Source organism: Drosophila tropicalis, unplaced genomic scaffold (assembly GCF_018151085.1).
Source record: "Drosophila tropicalis isolate 14030-0801.00 unplaced genomic scaffold, ASM1815108v1 contig_463, whole genome shotgun sequence".
Lineage (NCBI taxonomy): Eukaryota > Metazoa > Arthropoda > Insecta > Diptera > Drosophilidae > Drosophila > Drosophila tropicalis.
Genome location: NW_027172929.1, coordinates 1,555,559 through 1,573,197, shown reverse-complemented (window position 1 = coordinate 1,573,197; position 17,639 = coordinate 1,555,559). Strand labels below are relative to the sequence as shown.

At 37.7% G+C, this 17,639-nt stretch overlaps 5 protein-coding genes across 11 annotated transcripts; 3 read left to right on the top strand and 2 right to left on the bottom strand.

Moving 5' to 3' along the window:
- The first annotated feature begins 1,164 nt into the window (after window positions 1-1,164).
- LOC137574562 (uncharacterized) lies at window positions 1,165-1,794 on the top strand. The gene has a single exon (XM_068286922.1). The coding sequence runs from the start codon at window positions 1,181-1,183 to the stop codon at window positions 1,754-1,756; it is 576 nt and encodes a 191-aa protein (XP_068143023.1). The 5' UTR covers window positions 1,165-1,180; the 3' UTR covers window positions 1,757-1,794.
- On the bottom strand, window positions 1,249-14,508 carry LOC137574560 (arylsulfatase B). Of its 5 annotated transcripts, XM_068286921.1 has the most exons (9): window positions 14,235-14,507; window positions 13,870-14,088; window positions 13,688-13,797; window positions 6,138-6,245; window positions 5,921-6,080; window positions 5,633-5,859; window positions 5,152-5,571; window positions 4,327-5,080; window positions 1,249-1,735 (listed from the first exon to the last, which is right to left on the bottom strand). In XM_068286921.1, the coding sequence occupies exons 3-9, from the start codon at window positions 13,688-13,690 to the stop codon at window positions 1,731-1,733; spliced, it is 1,677 nt and encodes a 558-aa protein (XP_068143022.1). In that variant the 5' UTR covers window positions 13,691-13,797; window positions 13,870-14,088; window positions 14,235-14,507; the 3' UTR covers window positions 1,249-1,730. The 5 variants fall into 5 exon arrangements, with proteins under 5 accessions (XP_068143022.1, XP_068143018.1, XP_068143019.1 ...); XM_068286917.1 differs by lacking the exon at window positions 1,249-1,735 and having other exon boundaries at window positions 4,044-5,080; window positions 14,235-14,508; XM_068286918.1 differs by lacking the exons at window positions 1,249-1,735; window positions 14,235-14,507 and having other exon boundaries at window positions 4,044-5,080; window positions 13,870-14,096.
- On the top strand, window positions 2,804-3,452 carry LOC137574563 (uncharacterized). The gene is given in 3 exon segments (XM_068286923.1): window positions 2,804-2,889; window positions 2,962-3,400; window positions 3,402-3,452. Coding segments are annotated over 3 exon segments (540 nt in total). The 5' UTR covers window positions 2,804-2,819; the 3' UTR covers window positions 3,433-3,452.
- On the top strand, window positions 8,684-13,426 carry LOC137574461 (cationic amino acid transporter 2). Of its 2 annotated transcripts, none has more exons than XM_068286783.1 (5): window positions 8,684-8,928; window positions 11,028-11,395; window positions 11,504-11,764; window positions 11,832-12,617; window positions 12,693-13,426. In XM_068286783.1, exons 1-5 carry the CDS (start codon window positions 8,903-8,905, stop codon window positions 13,145-13,147), a joined length of 1,896 nt encoding a protein of 631 aa, XP_068142884.1. In that variant the 5' UTR covers window positions 8,684-8,902; the 3' UTR covers window positions 13,148-13,426. The 2 variants fall into 2 exon arrangements, with proteins under 2 accessions (XP_068142884.1, XP_068142885.1); XM_068286784.1 differs by lacking the exon at window positions 8,684-8,928 and adding an exon at window positions 10,064-10,345.
- A 1,020-nt stretch (window positions 14,509-15,528) lies between the features above and the next one.
- Srp54k (signal recognition particle 54k) lies at window positions 15,529-17,622 on the bottom strand. Of its 2 annotated transcripts, XM_068286769.1 has the most exons (3): window positions 17,491-17,601; window positions 16,501-17,431; window positions 15,529-16,442 (listed from the first exon to the last, which is right to left on the bottom strand). In XM_068286769.1, exons 2-3 carry the CDS (start codon window positions 17,416-17,418, stop codon window positions 15,834-15,836), a joined length of 1,527 nt encoding a protein of 508 aa, XP_068142870.1. In that variant the 5' UTR covers window positions 17,419-17,431; window positions 17,491-17,601; the 3' UTR covers window positions 15,529-15,833. The 2 variants fall into 2 exon arrangements, with proteins under 2 accessions (XP_068142870.1, XP_068142868.1); XM_068286767.1 differs by having other exon boundaries at window positions 16,501-17,622.
- Between the last annotated feature and the right edge of the window lie 17 nt (window positions 17,623-17,639).

Sequence of the window (17,639 nt, the reverse complement as noted above, 5' to 3'; positions counted from 1 at the left end):
AGGGTATAAAATAAATCATCTATGCCTTGTTTTGTGAGTATATTAAAAACCCCAGAAACAACCCAACTAAAATGTAGCCACACTTTTGAGCTTTATATTATACTATTTATATAGTTAGTTGATAAAGTAAAAATGTTAGTTTCTTTGCCAACAATTCATATTTATGGTTTGAATAAAAACGTTACAACAATTTTATAAATTGTAATAGTAAAGATAATACTTTCAATCTCAGTATACGTATAAAGGGGAACTCAATGCGGTTAAGACTAGCACTTAACCAGCACTTTAGCTTTACAGTTTAGGCGGATAGACCACACATATCTGATTATACTGACCAGATACATACATATTACACGGGGTAACAAAGAGCACAGATTTTGATAGGTATAGAGGAGAGATATATATAGAGAGAGAAGGTTAACGAGGAATACGGAAATGTTAGTCTTCTTCTCCTAGACCCAAGGGCATAGGCAAATAACTGGTTATAGCCCCATGCAAACATATTTATTTGGTAGCAACTTATTTTTTTAATATTACTCTAATTAAATTAATGTCTGTCCACAATTTTTTCAAGGGCAAACATAGACTGTCAGTCACATACATTAGATAGTTATAAAATTCCGCTATTGACCGTTTGAAAAGTAATTTAATTAAATGACAGTTAAAGTGCCACGATAACAAAAAGTACCGACTTGTGTAGTTTCTTCCATTAGGCTTTGCCAATATAATTAATATAGAGATAGTGTAAGTAATTTGAAATCCACTTTAGCTTCAAGTAATATTAATTAAAACAAATTTAAATTTTTTAATGAAACCTAAGGAACAAAAATTTATATAATAGAGACAAGGATTCGGATTCACTGTGAGATCGAATTCGTCTTGGCTGACAAAATTACAATATTTGTGAAATATTCACCAGAGTTCAAATCATCATGGGGGGTTCACTTGCTGACCAAGCTGTTTACCAGCCCGACTAGGATTAATCATTTTGCTGTTAACCATCAAAATCAGAAAACTTACTTCGACCCTTATCTTATCAACTGGTCAGCTCCAATAACCCCCGAACTAGATAATTTACTGCTTATTTGTGATAGAAGCGGTTATCTGAAACTGATTGGCATATAAAAGGCAGCACTAAGTAGTTGGGAACTATCAGATCAGGAAACCAACAGTATTAACCATGTACTCACCCAAGCATTTGATTGTCCTGGCGGCAATTCTAGTCCAATTTGTGGCCAGCATTCATGGCGGAACTTACAGCAATGAGGATCACTGGATCTATTTGGACAAGACCACGGATATACCAGATGGAACTGTTCTTGGCGGCTTCGATTCAGATGGTTACTACAATTATGTCGGTCGTGTGTTGTACAGCAGCTCGGTATTGCCAGCCCGTGTCGTTCCCGAACTGAGCAAGGCCACATACAATACCGAGACATTGGGCAATGTGGCTGCCACCTATGAGGTACTGGTGGCCAATGAAACCGTAAGCTATGAGTGGATCCGAAGCTATGATGGTTACAGGGAGAAAAACGCCGTCTCTGTGGGAACCGATGCCACCAATAATCGTGTCTTCATTTGCCGGGCTATTTCCGATCAAGGCCTCTTTATCGGCACCCTGTATCTGGCGAAGCGTGCCTGCATTATTAAATACGAAAGCTATCCATTGAGAAGTTTCGCCAAGTACGAAATTTTGATCAGAAAGCGAAAAGTTGCTAATTTCATGCCTTTCAACCTGGAAATTGAAAATCATTAAAAAGTATTTTATAAAATAAAGCAAATGATAAAAAATAATTTAACAATTTTATATTTTAACTTTGTGTCACTTAGTGTTAATTCCATCTATTTAATAGATTTTTACTTGGATTAAATAATTAACAGGGGCCAAATCGATCCCTGAAGTTGGATTTTGATTTTGCCAACATTTATCAGTTTTACAACAGCAAAACATTATGGTTTTAGTTATTTTTTGTAAAGGATTATCTACTAAAAGCTAAAAATATTTAAATGAAACAGTTAACATTGGTAATAAGGACTATCTTTTCGGAATATTTGGATAAACATCTTTGGATCTATGTATGAGCCATGTTTAAAAGTTACCATATTAAAAAAAAAAAAACTCTTAGCATACTTCTGAGGAATATTTATGTTTGGGAAAAACTTAAACCAAACTTTAGAGCTGACAATTATAAGGATTTTTTTATGCAATTAAAGTAAAGTCACGTGGGACTCTGACTTTATTAAATTTATCAATGATTTTTTGTATTTATGTATCAAAAGTATTAAGAGTAAAGTTTATGCATATTAAAAACAATTGGGTTCTTTGTTTATTTATTCGATTGTTTTCTATAAAGTAATTTAAGACTTCAACGAAATGATTAAAATTTTCATTTGATTCAAGCTAAAATGTTCATTTAATTTTTTAGCCTTTCAGTGGCCAACAGTTTTGAGTTTTGCAGAGATAGGAACATGTTAATTCAGTATTGGCTAAATTAAAATATTCTTATTCCATAAACTTCCTCTCTATGTGTAATCCTTGTAATCGGCAACACGTGTCCGTTATACATCATATTCACACATTGTATTTACTAAAGATCTTTCAAGAATTTCGCCAGGAATCGTTACAAACAATAAATTAAATCATTAGCAATATAAAAGTCATAATCAAAATTCGAGATAGTTACTGACAGTTAGTCAGAACCCATTCTTATCAAAATTAATAGAACGATAGCTAGGAATCCCTCTAGATAACGAATCACTATAAAAGCAACTACCCGAAGGTCTAAAATTACCACAAGTTAACTAAGAATCGCTTCAAGATGTACTACAAATTCATTGGCCTGGTTCTTGCACTGTGTGCTGTTGCCTATGGCTTGCCAACAGCCTTCGGTAATTAATAGTGAAATCCTTACAGTGTTTCAAATGATTATAACATAATTATACCTTTGAAATTCCCAACAGATACTCAGAATGTGTGGGTGGCTGGCAATTTGTCTTATCCTTTTCCCAGCAACGCCGTTCTAGGAGGCTTCGATCCCTATGGCTATAAGATCTATGTGGGTCGTGTCAAGTACCTTTCTGACATCCTGCCCGCTCGTGTAGTGGCCGAAACAGGAACAGCGAACTTCAACACAGATTACACGGCTTCCAAGGCATTGCTGTACGATCTACTTGTTTCCACAGGCAACGACACATATGCGTGGGTACGCAGTTTTGATGGCTTCTATGAGAACAACGCTGTGTCTGTAGGTACTTCGGCAAAGAGTGAACCCACATACATTTGTCGTGCCAGGACCGATGGCGGTCTTATTTTCGGAACTCTCTACCTTACCAAGAAAGTCTGCTATGTTAAAAGTGATACTTTGCCTCTGCGTACATTCGATAAATATGAAGTGCTAATTAAAGAATAATGGTACAGCGTACCAAGTATAAATAAAAAGATTAGATCTCTAGATTCCTGCTTATAAATCTTATTAAAGTCCCTAGATGCTTATCTTTCAAGTGGTTATCGTCAGTCACACTTAATAATCAAATTTTTAAATGAAGAGCCTTATCAACTCTCTATTAATAGGGGGATTTTATTGCTATCGCTTTATAGATTTCAAAGGCCTTCTCAAAATATTACTCATAGGTTAATTATTTAGCCTGGCAAATAGTTAACGTCTGTAATGACGTTAAATTTAATCAGTTAGTATTAGATAACCTACATTTAGTTTCAATTTCAATTGTATTAGAAATTAAAAGTGTTTGAAAATTAAAAATGTTCATTCTGGAGTGGAATCTTTTCAATTATATCTAACAACAAGCCCTTCTTTAACACAGGTATCTGAACATTTATGTTATAATTAGATAATCGTAACTCTCAGTACTTAATATATTGAATGATAAACTTTGGAAGAACAAAACATTAAATTAATTGATTTTGTAGTATAATTTCAGGCGGAACTTTAAATGAGAACAGTATACCAAAGTAAATGTGGTTGGTTTAAGGTTACCCACCCATTAGTATAACGTTCAGAACTTGTCTATTCTATGTAAAATAATAATTATTTAGCTAGTTTATTAGTTGAAACCAATAAACTAGGCCACTTTACGCGACTACCGATAACGAATTCACCGGTTATTAAGGGCATTATCCTAACATATGCATACTTGGAACAGTTGTGTATACTAGATTCACCTATTTACAGATAAAATATTAGTTTTTGGCAAATGTTTTCATACTATTCAGATGTATAGTAACTTATATAGTTTTAAAAATAAACACAACACATACTGATATAGAGAAAAATACTGTAAAGAATTCAATGGCAGGGCCTGAACTACCTGCACTACTGCTCTTCTCATCCTGCCACCAGGTCCACTCGTTTCGATAATATCGCGGATCACATTTTGGATCGGCTGGCTTATTGTTTGGCGGATGAGCATTTTTAGCATATTGCTCAATGCGTTCCCATAGATCCAGAAATATACTCGTATTACGATATTCATCATATAAATTGTTTTGCTCGCAAGGATCCACATCGATGTCGAAAAAGCAAGGTGTCATTAGGGGCATACAAGGTTTGGCGCCAGCCGGCGGCGTCGTTGGACACAGAATTTGGGCTTGTTGTCGCAATTCGGTGATATTTCGCTCCTGTTGCGGCTTATCAGCAAGAAGCTGCAACTGTTGCCAAACTGTTGTGTTTCGTATCAATTGATCATAATAGAAAGAACGAGGATCCACTTCATCAGTAACACGTTGACCAAGCCAACCATCATACTGGCCAAAGTTGGTGGTTCCATTGATTATCTTCCATTTGCCACGCATGTAGGCGAGATGAGGTTGTGGATCAACTGCATCTATGCTATGAACAATTTCCCTTTCAACCGATTCATAGCCATATTTAAGAGCCGACCAAAGGTTAAGACCGTCCAAATGTAATGAGGGTTCCAATGATATGCCGGCAGCAGCACACAAGGTGGGCAGCAGATCCCCAATATAAATGCGCTGCTTCCAAACGCTACCGAGACGTTCAAATTCCGGGCTCCAAATGGCAGCCGAAGATCGTATGCCTCCTTCCCAGGGTGTATGCTTTTGCTGTGGAAGCAAGACGACGGACGATTCATGAGGAAAGAAGCTTTGCATGGATTTTTTATTTCAAAACATACCCCTCTGAGTGGATAGTTGGATGCTGTGTTGGCATGCTCACCCGCACTGGGTCCTCCATTATCCGACAGGAATAATACAATGCTATTCCGCAACATTTCCCTGTTAGCCAAAGCCTCAATGACTCGTCCCACGCTTTTATCCAATCGTGATACCATTGCCGCATAATAGCGATGACTTTTATTTTGAATGTACTCGAACTGAGATAATTCCTCCATGGGTGCCTGCAACGGATCATCATCATTTGCGGCATGCGGAGCCAAATGGCTGAGAAGTAGAAATAGCGGTTTAGCCGTCACATTATGCTTTTCGATCAATTCCACGGCTGCATCGCTTAGAACGTCGGTCACATAGTGACCCACTTTATCATGACTGGCCTCCAAATTGTCACGAAAATCATGACCACGTGAATAGTTTTGACTCTATGGAGGGAAAAATATTTTAAGGAATTTATTTTGCACTTGTAATTTATTATACGCTTACGCTTTGTAAATACGTCTGATCATAGTAGTCTATATAGGCACCCAGATAGCCCAGATGCGTATCAAATCCACGCTTAGTGGGCGTAAAATTTCGCTGAGACATTCCCAGATGCCATTTGCCCAAGAGACTGGTATAATACCCGTTTTGTTGAAAGATTTCCGCCATTGTCGTCTCGTTTAGAGGCAAACCCCATGGCTGATCATTGACTATAACATAATGCTGCATACCTAGTGATGGATTCATCATTATAACCTATGGATATCATATGAAACATTTGTTGTTTTTTACCCGTACTAATGGGATATTTCCCAGTTAAAAGAGCCGAACGACTTGGTGTACACATAGCCGGTGTATAAAGATTATTCAGTATAACTCCACTATAGGCCAATGCATCGATATTGGGTGTTAGAAAATTATTGGATCCACGAAAGCTGACATCGTCGAAACCCTGGAAAATGATTGATTGCAAATCATTCACACTCACAAACACACAAGGTAAACTCACCAAGTCATCTGCCATTATGATAATAATATTTGGTTTACCATTTTGGCCATTCGTTAGTGTGAATGTTAAGCCGAATGTTAGCCAGAGAATTGGAGACATTTCTAGGAACTATTTAGATGGAGATAAGAAAAAAAGAGAGTGGGAGAGAGAAGGGGGGAAGGAGAAATAGAGATAAAAAGAAATTTGCATACTTCTCAAATCTGTCTAGGCTGATGATGAATGATGATGATGAAGCTTAAACAAATAGAACAAAAAATTTACAAACACAGACCCATTCCATTTATGAACTAGTTGATTCATGATGAATTTTAAATAATAGCCATGGCTTTCTGAAAATTCGTTGGCCGTGTTATGTATGTATGTATATGTATGTATGTTTTCATTTTCGAAACAAAAATTAGTACAATTGGCAATAAACTAAACATTTGCACAGTTTCAGTACACTTAAATAAACATTTTTAGCTTTTATTGTTTAATAAGCGCTAAATGAGTGAAAAACAAGATAAAATTTACACGACAAAAATTTCAATGGATCAATTTCAGAGTGAGAGAAATGACTCTCCCTATATCAAGTCTCGAAAATGAGAACTAGTATCTAAAAAATCAATGCATTAAAAGTAAAAATCAAAAACAAAACAAAACAAAACCAAATATCATCGCATTTGTTTGACGATAATCTCTTTTCCTCTCCCAGATGATAATAATTATACGTTTTACATTTTGTTTTTCACACACATATTCGTAGTCACACCAAACAAAGCAAAACGAGAGTCAATAACAAAGGAAAATAGGCAACAACACACACCTAACTAAGCTTATCAGTTAGGTTTATGCAAACAATATTTTGAACATAGTTAGAACTCACTTGCGATTATATTATTCGATTGTTAGATAATATTAAACAAGTACTGTGTATAGTACCTTTATATACAATTAATTTTTGAATGGTCAAGCTCTGGCTGGCTGGCTGGCGGCCGCTGCTATCTGATGTTGCCGTCTGCCGGCTGGGCCCGTTGGACTCGTTGGAAGCGTGGAGAGCAACTGAAACTGCATGCGGGCTTTGAGTAGCGTTCAAACTCTAACAATCGGTTGATGCCCATCATTGTTAAGTACTTTAATTAATTCAAAACTCGCTCTCATCGTGTGGGTGCTCCGAATGAAGATTAACCCAATCGCTGGTGAGAGGGGATTTTGGCAGTTTATAAACTTATATAGCATACTTTTAGGCAGTCTCAAAATTCAAATGTTACCGTGTAGTGTTCTTTTTTTTTTAATACATTGACAAACAAGAAAAAAGGAGTTTAATAATATATGAGTTTGGTGTAAGAAAAGGTTTATTTGGTGCCGATTATTGACACCTTTCAAACCCAAACTTCATTTTCAAATACTTTTCATAGCGTGATGTGAAAGTGTGAACTAGGTAAGAGCTCCTTTCTTACCAGCCGAAATTAGAAACTCAATTTGAAGACTCTATTTTTCCTACTTGAGGCACATTAACATCCTGGCTGTTACCTCCAAGCCATCAAAGTCATCATTTAAATCTTTTCTTGGTAAAAACTGATTTATTATAAATGCTAGGCAAGTCAAAGATAAGATATGTGAATTGTGAAATAGGAATTTAAATACTACAAAATATTTATATTCATTAAGTTTATAAACACCAAAAAAAGGTTCTTATCAGTAGATTTGATGCCCACGCAGCAAACCTGCCCTAATAATAAATCACATGATTCATTTCAATCAAATTAGCCATTAGACTAATTAATTAACACATTTTCAAAATGTGACGTTAATTATAAATAAACCATAAAATATTCGGTTTTTTTTTTCTTTCTTTTGAATGCTGTTTTGTTTTTGGATGGAAACCCACCCATATATAAATTGGAAAGTACCATTCGATTGGGGAATGATATTTGATTAGCACATTTTTGTCGGACTATATTTTTGTCCAGCCCTGGAAATGAAGTTTTTTCTATTTGTATCTTAAGACTGACGCAATGTGGCGGCCAAATGAAATAAGCTAGAAATGTGTGTGACTAAGAGAAATGTGTGTGACGAGAGCGGAAATGTTTGCCGGTCGGCAAAAAGTTTGTAAGAGAGTTTTGGGGGGTGGATTCCCGTTTAAGGGTTGTCAGGTCAAATCGTAGTGCTCCATAAATGGGCAATAATAAGGCCAAATTGCAATGAGTCGACAACCCAGTACCAGCGAGAACAATAGTAAGCACAAAAGAGAGCCACAAAATACGAGCAGCTGCGGCACAGCGTGATTTTCGTGGCCGGCATCGACGAATAACAAGAACTGGCTAATACCAATATCATGCCGACATTTGTATGCCCTAATGAATATATCCTATACCTTTTTAACTAGATCCTTATTTATTACCTCAGACACAATCTACTCTAAACACAACATTACAGATGAAATGCAGAACACGCTTTCGATCTACGCATGGCAAGCGGCTGAGTTCAAAGTAGACGTACCTTCGATTGGTAAGAGTATTAAAAACCTCACATGTGTTTTTTTAACGCTAGCGGCAGCGGCAATGCCAGCAGTTGTACCTCAAGCACTAACCTCGCAGTAAGAATTTGTTGCGCTTTGCCGCGTGTCTTCTGTTTCGCGTTAGATCAATCGTGCGTTTCCATGTGGGAGAAACTGGGAGAAAGAAGAGATTGGCCCTAAATTGATGTGTGATATAAACGCAAAACGCGGCGACAATATTAATTGAAATTCATTGATATCGAAATTGGAAACAGCATCCAACAAAATGGAAGAATTCGCTGAATTCTATGGGTAAGTAATTACGTGTTGTGTAGTGTAGTTTAGAAGTTCAACTATGACACGCAGCATGCCACAAGTTGGTGGTGAGTTCGTCTCTGTCTAAAATTAGCATTCAAATGCAAGCAAATTGATATTTTTAGGCAAATCTATTAACACCCACGGCCAAACAGAAGCCACACGACAACGAATAGTCAAGAGCCAAATAGTGAAATAGCGTATGTCAAATTAGTTATAAACAAATGCTGCAAATGAAATCTGCAAACAAAATCAATCAAATTAAATTAGTCAAGAAAACTAGGGAGAGAAAGATAGACTAAGATTTTACTATGATAAGCATAATAATTTATAGATATTTGTGTCAAAGCTTCGACTTTGGAATACCCTGCAATAAACTGCATACAGTAATAGTGTGTATGAATAATCATTTTAAAGGATCATCTCAGTCTCGTGAATGACACATAGACAAGAATTTAAAACAAATTGTTGAAAGAGAGCAATAAATAGTCTCATATTGATAGAAATTTGAGACTTTATAAATTTATCAGCAAGTTTTTTAAGGTAAATAAACGAAAAGAAAACTTGATATCAAAGTGGGTTAACGTTCTTTGTTTATTTTTTGATACAAAAGTTTATGCGCCAACGATTCCCAAAGATATATGATATAAAATTGATACTCATATTTCCGTTGAAATAAATAATATTATCCAAAATTCGCATTCACATACGCTTCATTTTCATGAGCAATAGCTAATGAGTTATAAATATAAACTGCTAATCAAATGTGACAATGCATCTATATGGTAAATACATATTATCGGGCCAAAAGGGCCAAGTTAAGTCAACCCACAAATAACCGAAACCCCCCAGCATTGGATTGTGGGCCCGTTAATTAGTAATATCAACGATTTGAATCTCAGCTGGTTGCCCAGACACTTCTCTGCGGTTTCTGAGGATCGCCGCTGTCGGTTGTCGCTGGGAGATGGACATAGCTGAATAGAGCTTCACTCACTCACTTACTACTACTATTCAATTCAATTCACCACGACGCCAAAAATAAGCGAAACGAAAAGAAAAAACAAAAAATACATACTCGCGAATCGGTATTTAACAGCGTTCGCATTCACGGCAAATGCTCAGACGTAATTCGAGCGGGCTCCGATCGCGTTCTTAAATTTCAATAATATTTTACCATTTTCGATTTCTTTTGAAATTTAAATAAGATACAAGCCACATTGTTTTTACAATTAATACGGTAACACAATACACATTAGGATGGATTACCAATTGTGATATCTAAGGATAATCCCAAAGCTATCATTTGGCACAACACACCAATCAAGTGGTTGGAAATCCTAATAAACAGATTAATCTAATCAACACATTTTTTGTATCATTAAATTTAATTAAGGATTATTCTATTGAAAATAAGGTAAGAATTCGATATGTTTCATGATTCAGGATGCACTTTCATAAGATCAGTTTTTCTTGAAAGTCTATAGTGGGAATTATTTGTTTACATGCTGGGTCCAACTTTTAGATCTAGATACAATAACAGTGTCAAATTGGTAAATTTTTTTGTTTACAATTTTGATATTTCCCAAGTTTTGTTAGTCATCCTATTTTTGGTTCACCATTTGGGGATCACAAGACTTCCAATTTCAATAAGCTTTCCAATTACATACATACATACTACATACAAAAACAACACGATGGTGGTGGGGGAGGAGAGGGGAAGTAAAAGAAGTTGTCTACATTCACACATTAACAGATCATCACTAATTTTCTTACGGCTGGTTGTAAACCACATATTCCGCACATTTCTTTTTTGACCGATCCACCGACCGACCAATCAGCCAACCACCCCCACCTAAGCTCTACATTCCCCCATACCTTCCCCTGGTCGCGGCATCGGCCTGGCACGGTCACCCACTGACAATGGGCCATCCAACCATTGGCCAGGTTTGACATACAAAATTTTCGTTAAACGTGTTAATATGTCGATTCGATTAACATGATTCTTAATACTTTTGTGTGTGTCTCAGCGAAATAGAGTCTATAAAAAAATTGTATAGAATTCAAATCGGTCATATGTGTTATGTCTATATTTGCAGCATGCCTAACTGGAGCGTGACAAATGTTTTTCGCGTTCTCACACGCAAGAAGCCATTGGAGGACTCCACGGAATCCAAATTGGCTAAAGTGCTCTCGGCTTTTGATTTAACAGCCCTCGGTATTGGCTCGACACTCGGTGTGGGTGTCTATGTCCTGGCCGGTGAAGTATCCAAGCGTTATGCTGGCCCAGCAGTGGTCATCAGTTTTCTAATTGCGGCCATTGCCTCGATATTTGCCGGACTCTGTTATGCGGAATTTGGTGCCCGTGTGCCCAAGGCTGGATCGGCTTATATTTATAGTTATGTGACCATAGGCGAGTTCATCGCATTTATCATTGGCTGGAATCTTATACTCGAGTACGCAATTGGTAAGCCTGTATTTTAATTGATGTAGACGACGGGGACCCACAGTCTTAAATTGATCCAATTTAATGTCTAACCGACAAAATTCAAATATTTTTTGGTTTTTTTAACAGGTTCCGCCAGTGTGGTGAAAGGGCTGAGTACATATTTGGACTCACTTTGTGGTTATGCCATGCGTGATTTCCTGGGCACACATTTGCCCATTAATGTGCAAGGCTTGAGTGCGTATCCAGATTTGTTTGCCTTTATCGTTACGATATTATTCTCCTGGGGCATAGCATCCGGAGCCAAAGAGTCGACCCGTGTGAATAATGTTTTTACTATGCTGAATTTGGGTGTCGTACTCTTTGTCTTTATTGCCGGACTGTTTAAAGGTAAGAGTCATCTTTGGAAGTATTTGGTTCGCATATTTGTAAAATATTTGCATTCATCTTTTGACAGTCTCTAGCAGCAATTGGTCTATACCAAAGTCTCAAGTGCCAGAAGGCTATGGCGATGGCGGTTTTATGCCCTATGGCATCTCTGGCATTATCAAAGGAGCCGCTGTCTGTTTCTATGGCTTTATTGGTTTTGATTGCATTGCCACTGCCGGCGAGGAGGCAAAAAATCCGAAAAAATCCATTCCATTTGCTGTGATAGTTTCTCTGGCCATGATATTTTTGGCATATTTTGGGGTTTCCTCAGTACTAACAATGATGCTGCCCTACTATGAGCAGGATGAGAGCGCCCCATTGCCACACGTATTTCGTATTTATGGTTGGCATGTGGCCGAATATGTGGTCACAATTGGAGCAATGTTTGGCTTGTGTGCCAGCTTGATGGGTGCCATGTTCCCTTTGCCACGGATCGTCTTTGCCATGTCCAATGATGGTTTACTATTTAGATTTCTCGGCGAGATCAGCAGCAAGTACAGGACCCCATTTAAGGGCACCATGTTGACGGGTCTATTAACTGGCATTTTGGCAGCCATATTCAATTTGAGCCAATTGGTCAATATGATGTCCATTGGCACCTTATTAGCCTATTCCATGGTGGCCAGCTGTGTTCTAATGTTGCGTTATGAGGTCGACGAGCGACGTGATAGCCGTCTTGTGAATGGCGGTGGATTCGCTTCCGCCAACAGTGAGGAGTCCTGTGCCTTGTGGCGGCGTCTCTTCAATCTGAATGGTCAGACCGTGTCCACTAAACAAACTGCCAGGATTGTAACCATTACAGTAGCCCTGTTTTGTAAGTAACGAATCCTAAAACTAAGAATTCCGTACAAAATTTAATTTCCTATTTTGATTTCAACATATGTTTTAGCTCTCTGGAGTCTGCTCTTCTCACAAATACTGACGAAATTCGAAGAGGATCTGGAACATGTCACTCATTTTGATTATATACTGTTAATACTCGGCGCCATACCTTTAATAGTCATGCTCTTCGTTATTTCCCGTCAGCCCACTTCAGGTGTGAAGCTCTCATTCAAAGTTCCTCTAGTACCCTGGCTACCAGGCATATCTATACTGATCAATATTTACTTAATGATCAAATTGGATATCCTAACATGGGTGCGCTTCAGCATTTGGATTGCCATCGGTTTGGCCATCTTCTTCTCCTATAGCGTACGGCATAGTCGCCTAAGGCAAAAGGAACAACGCAACAATTCGATTGCCATGATGATGAGGGATTCCAGCGAATCAGCCCTACTCAGCCAAGAGCGTACTAAATACGGCAATGAAGTGCCTCTGATATTGATGCATAGCTCATCATCGTGAACAATGGCATTATTGATATTCTTTGTTCTGTTTTTTTTTTTTTTTCTGTTTATTGCCTGCACAGAAACATCAATTAGGTTAAGCATTTGCATCTTAACTGGATCATTCATCATTTATCAATACATATGCACATAGATACATTTATAACTAATAATAGGTAAACCTTCGGGAAAGGACTCTCATAATATTTAATTAAAAACCAAAAATTATACACATGCAGAGTACAATAGGAAATCGCTGAAAGCAATAAAGTTATACATATATAGAAAATAAAATAAACTATTGGTACATCTTTCATTAAAAAAGGAGTAATATAGATCTTATTTGATCTAGGCACGGTTCTGATACACAATATTTGGAATTTTCAAATTTCGGATATTTGTATCTAACAGCAAATTGTTAACGAATCTTTTTAAAATAATATTGCATACTTCTCAGAGCAACTAATTTTAAATTTTATTTTGCAAGCATTAGCTTCTAAGATTTGGCTAAAATTGATAGGTAAAATATACGTACATATGTATGTTTAAGACAACTCACCATTGTGTATTTTGATTATAATATACATATACATATATATATGTATATGTTTTTCATTTTTTCCGACGTTTTGAGTTTTTATTGATTCCAATAAGATTTACGTATTCTATCTGCAATTTCCAATATAAAGGTAAAAAGACGAGTTTTAACTGGAAAGCATATTCTGATTAGAAATTAAATACCTCATGTTAACGCTGAGACCTCGGCTTCTGTTAACGCTGGCGTAGCTGCATATGCTGGCGTTGTAACAAATGTATGTATGTATGGCGGTTCTTAAATTGTTTTTTTTTACCCTTAAAATTGTGTGATAAATTTTTACACACTGTATTCAACCGATCTCCGTAAGCTTGTTGACTCCATTCTTATTTTTTTTGTCTTTTCCAAAAGACACAGGCTGATACCTGAAAGCGGGTTAAAGTATCCAAAATTCCTTAGTCGCCATTTTTAATTTTGTTGTGCGTTTAGTTAAAGCACGACAAATTAAAAAAAACAGCATTGAATGTAAAAAAAAAAGGAATACTTGTTAACGATAAAAATTTAAGCTTACCTGTATGTTTAAAATATATAAAACATTGCAAATATATTGTATCACAGGCGACGCCGACGCCGGCGCGCGGGATGCCCCCGTCGCCTTCTTTCTTGCAGAGTTGCGCACGTCGCTAGCTTAAAACGTTGATTTTATTTACTTTTTTATTATCCTGGGCATTTGTTTTTAATATTATTTTCGTTACTTTAAACTCAATAACTTTATTTCTCTACTGTATTTAGTTTATTTCTTTTTATTTATTTATTTTGCTGCAATCTCGTTTAAAAGCGACCGAATCTGTGAAAATAAAAAAGCTACTGTAATAATCAGTGTTGGACAACGGTGGAATATTCTGTTTCGGGATATACTAAATTAGTATTGTTAAATGCGGATCAATAGTGATTTTTTTCAGTATTACTTTAGTAATTAGCAGTCTATTATTTTGAATAAATTTTTTTTTATTTGTCACGTATGGTTTGGTCGTATTGACTCCACTTGTTATGATGCCCATTCTTTAGCTTAAGCCATGGGCCCTGCTTATGTACCATCAAAGGGGGTTCAGGCCGAAAATGAAAAAGGCCTATACCCTTAGGGCAGGAATTTTCGTATGTGTGTGTGTGTGTGTGAGTAAACCACAAGGATGAACGAAAAATAACGTTGACAGGCGTCCAACTTGCTCTTTTTGCTGTGCACCTGTTCGTTTGACTTGTTTGATGGTTTTATGAGTGTCAAAACTTGACAGGATAATGGACATTTTTATCGCCCATAAGAGCCATTTCATTGTACAACAACAATAACATCCGCATTTGTATCCGCAACCCCACTCACATTCTGTTGCTGCCCCACCACGCATAATTGTAAGGGATGCTGATGCTAAAAGCTCTTCCAACGCCCCCAAACTCTCATAGAATAAACGTCATAAACACACACAACACACACTGAAACTCTCCCCACACACACTCGTATACTCACAGTTTGTTGGTTTGTTTGTTTACGTTCATGTTTCGTTTCTGTTCTCTGACGCCTGATACTTATTTCTGGGCTCCTGTTCCCTTGTTGTTTTTTGTTGTAGTTGTATGTGCTTGCTGTGTATGTGTGAAAATATAAACATATGCATAAACGAAGAAGCTGTTTTGCCGCATCGAAATATGAATACCCTTTAATTTTACTCAACAATATAAAGCATTTATGTATTAATACTTCGATGGTGGTTTGTCTCTTTCTATTTTGAAGACAAGAATTGAGATGATATACTTACATATGTATATTAAATCATTTGAATTACAATTTATTATATTTAATTGGAAAATACATATTTAGTTAGAAAAATGCATTTTAATTCTTTTCGTTTTATTTCAATTTCGCCCTCTTATAGGTAATGCACAAAATTTCAATTGTTTAAGCAATAATAATATATTCATCATTATTATATGATTATAAAAAAGCCCTATCGCAGTGTTAACTATATATTTTTATTGATACACCGATTTTGGAATTCTCTGCTTACTTAATTTTTCGGGTAGAGGGAAAATTGACGCGCTCACCGGAAAAAAATATGTCACAAACAGAAAAAATTTATTACTAAGAAACATAAAAAATACGAACCAACTGCTACTACGCTCACTTGCCACTAAAACCACCCATCAGATTCCCCAGACCACCCAAACCGCCGGCCGCTCCCTGTTGCAATTGTCGCATCATATTCTGTAGTCCACCAACGCCGCCCATTTGCTGCAGCATGCGTGGATCAATCATTTTGGCCATCTGCTGATTGAGCTTGGCCATCTGTGTGGGATTTACATTCTTGGTCATATCGCCCTGTTTGAAGAGTCCTTTAACGCCACCCATTTTCTTTACGACAGCTGCAAACTTTGTGTAATGGGCAATAAGTTCCTTGACTTCGCGTTCAATGACACCAGAGCCTTGGGCTACGCGAACACAGCGCGTGGGCTGCTTGCTGAAGAGCTTAGCGCCATCCCGGTTATCCAGTTCACTATCAGACATACTGTCCATCATGGTCATCATGCGCTTCATGCGGGCCATTGACTCCTGTTCGCAACCCTTGGTCATGAAATCCTGCGAGAAGCCCGGTATCATGTTCATGATCTGCGAGAAGGGACCCATTTTCATAATGTTCTGAAACTGTTCGTACATGTCACGTATTGTGAAGTGGCCGTGCTTTATCTTTTCCAGCAGCTCCTCATTGCCATCCAGTTTCAGTTCATTAACCTAGGGATAACCAAATGTGTATTAAATTCACAAACAACATTTTCCTTCTTCTTCTTACCTTATCTATCAGTCCCTCAATGTCGCCCATGCCAAGGAGTTTGCTCACAAATGGTTTTGTCTTGAAGGGTTCCAAATCATCAATGTGCTCGCCGGTACCAATAAATATAATAGGAGATTGGGTAGCGGCCACAGCAGACAGAGCACCACCGCCCTTAGCATGACCATCCAACTTGGTAATAATAACTGAACCGATATCAACTTTATCCTTAAAGGCCTTGGCCTGTGCCTCACAAGCCTGTCCTATTGTAGCATCCATCACGAAAATGATATTGTCTGGACTGACAGCGTTTGCTACTGCCAACATCTCCTCGAACAGGGATTCCTCCTGCTTGTGCCTACCCGATGTGTCGACAATAATCATTTCGAATCCCTCGCGCTTGAACATATCCACGCCTTCTTGAGCAATGACAACGGGATCGATTTCTGTGTAGCTGCCATAGAAGGGAATGCGAGCCTTGGTCGCATTCTGCTTAATTTGATCATAGGCGCCGGCACGGAAAGTATCAGCGCATACCAGACATGATTTCCAGTTGCGCTTTTGGTAGTGATAGGCTAGCTTTGTGCATGTAGTTGTTTTTCCCGATCCCTGCAGGCCCACAAACATAATAACATTTGCCTTGCCTTTGACGGGCTGATAGGGCTTCACACCCGGGTCCACCAGTTTGATCAGCTCTTTAAACACAGCTGATTGGATCATGCGACGTTTGTTTAAGCCTCCAGCCATCTCATCGAAATCTATGACAGCTCGCACATTCTCTCTCAGTTGCTTCACCAATCGGATGTTCACATCAGCCTCTAAAAGGGCCGCGCAAATCTCCTTCAGCATGGCATTAAGAGCCTCCTCGTTGATAACCGTCGCCTTGCTAAGTGAGTGCAGGGCTGTGGTTATTTTCCTACCCAAATCTGCTAAAACCATCTTGGCGTGTTCTCTGTGTATATATGTATGTAAGTGTGTGGCAGCTTTGTAGTTTTGTTTGTGATTTCAGACCTTGCAGCAAACAATAAACATGCGAAATTTGCCCAGAGAAAGAAAACTTTTACTTTTCGACGACGAACACGACACGTCGATGTTGATGACAGTGTTGCCAAATGTCAGACGACTGTTCCTGCAGTCACAGTGCAACGCCGACAGCTGTC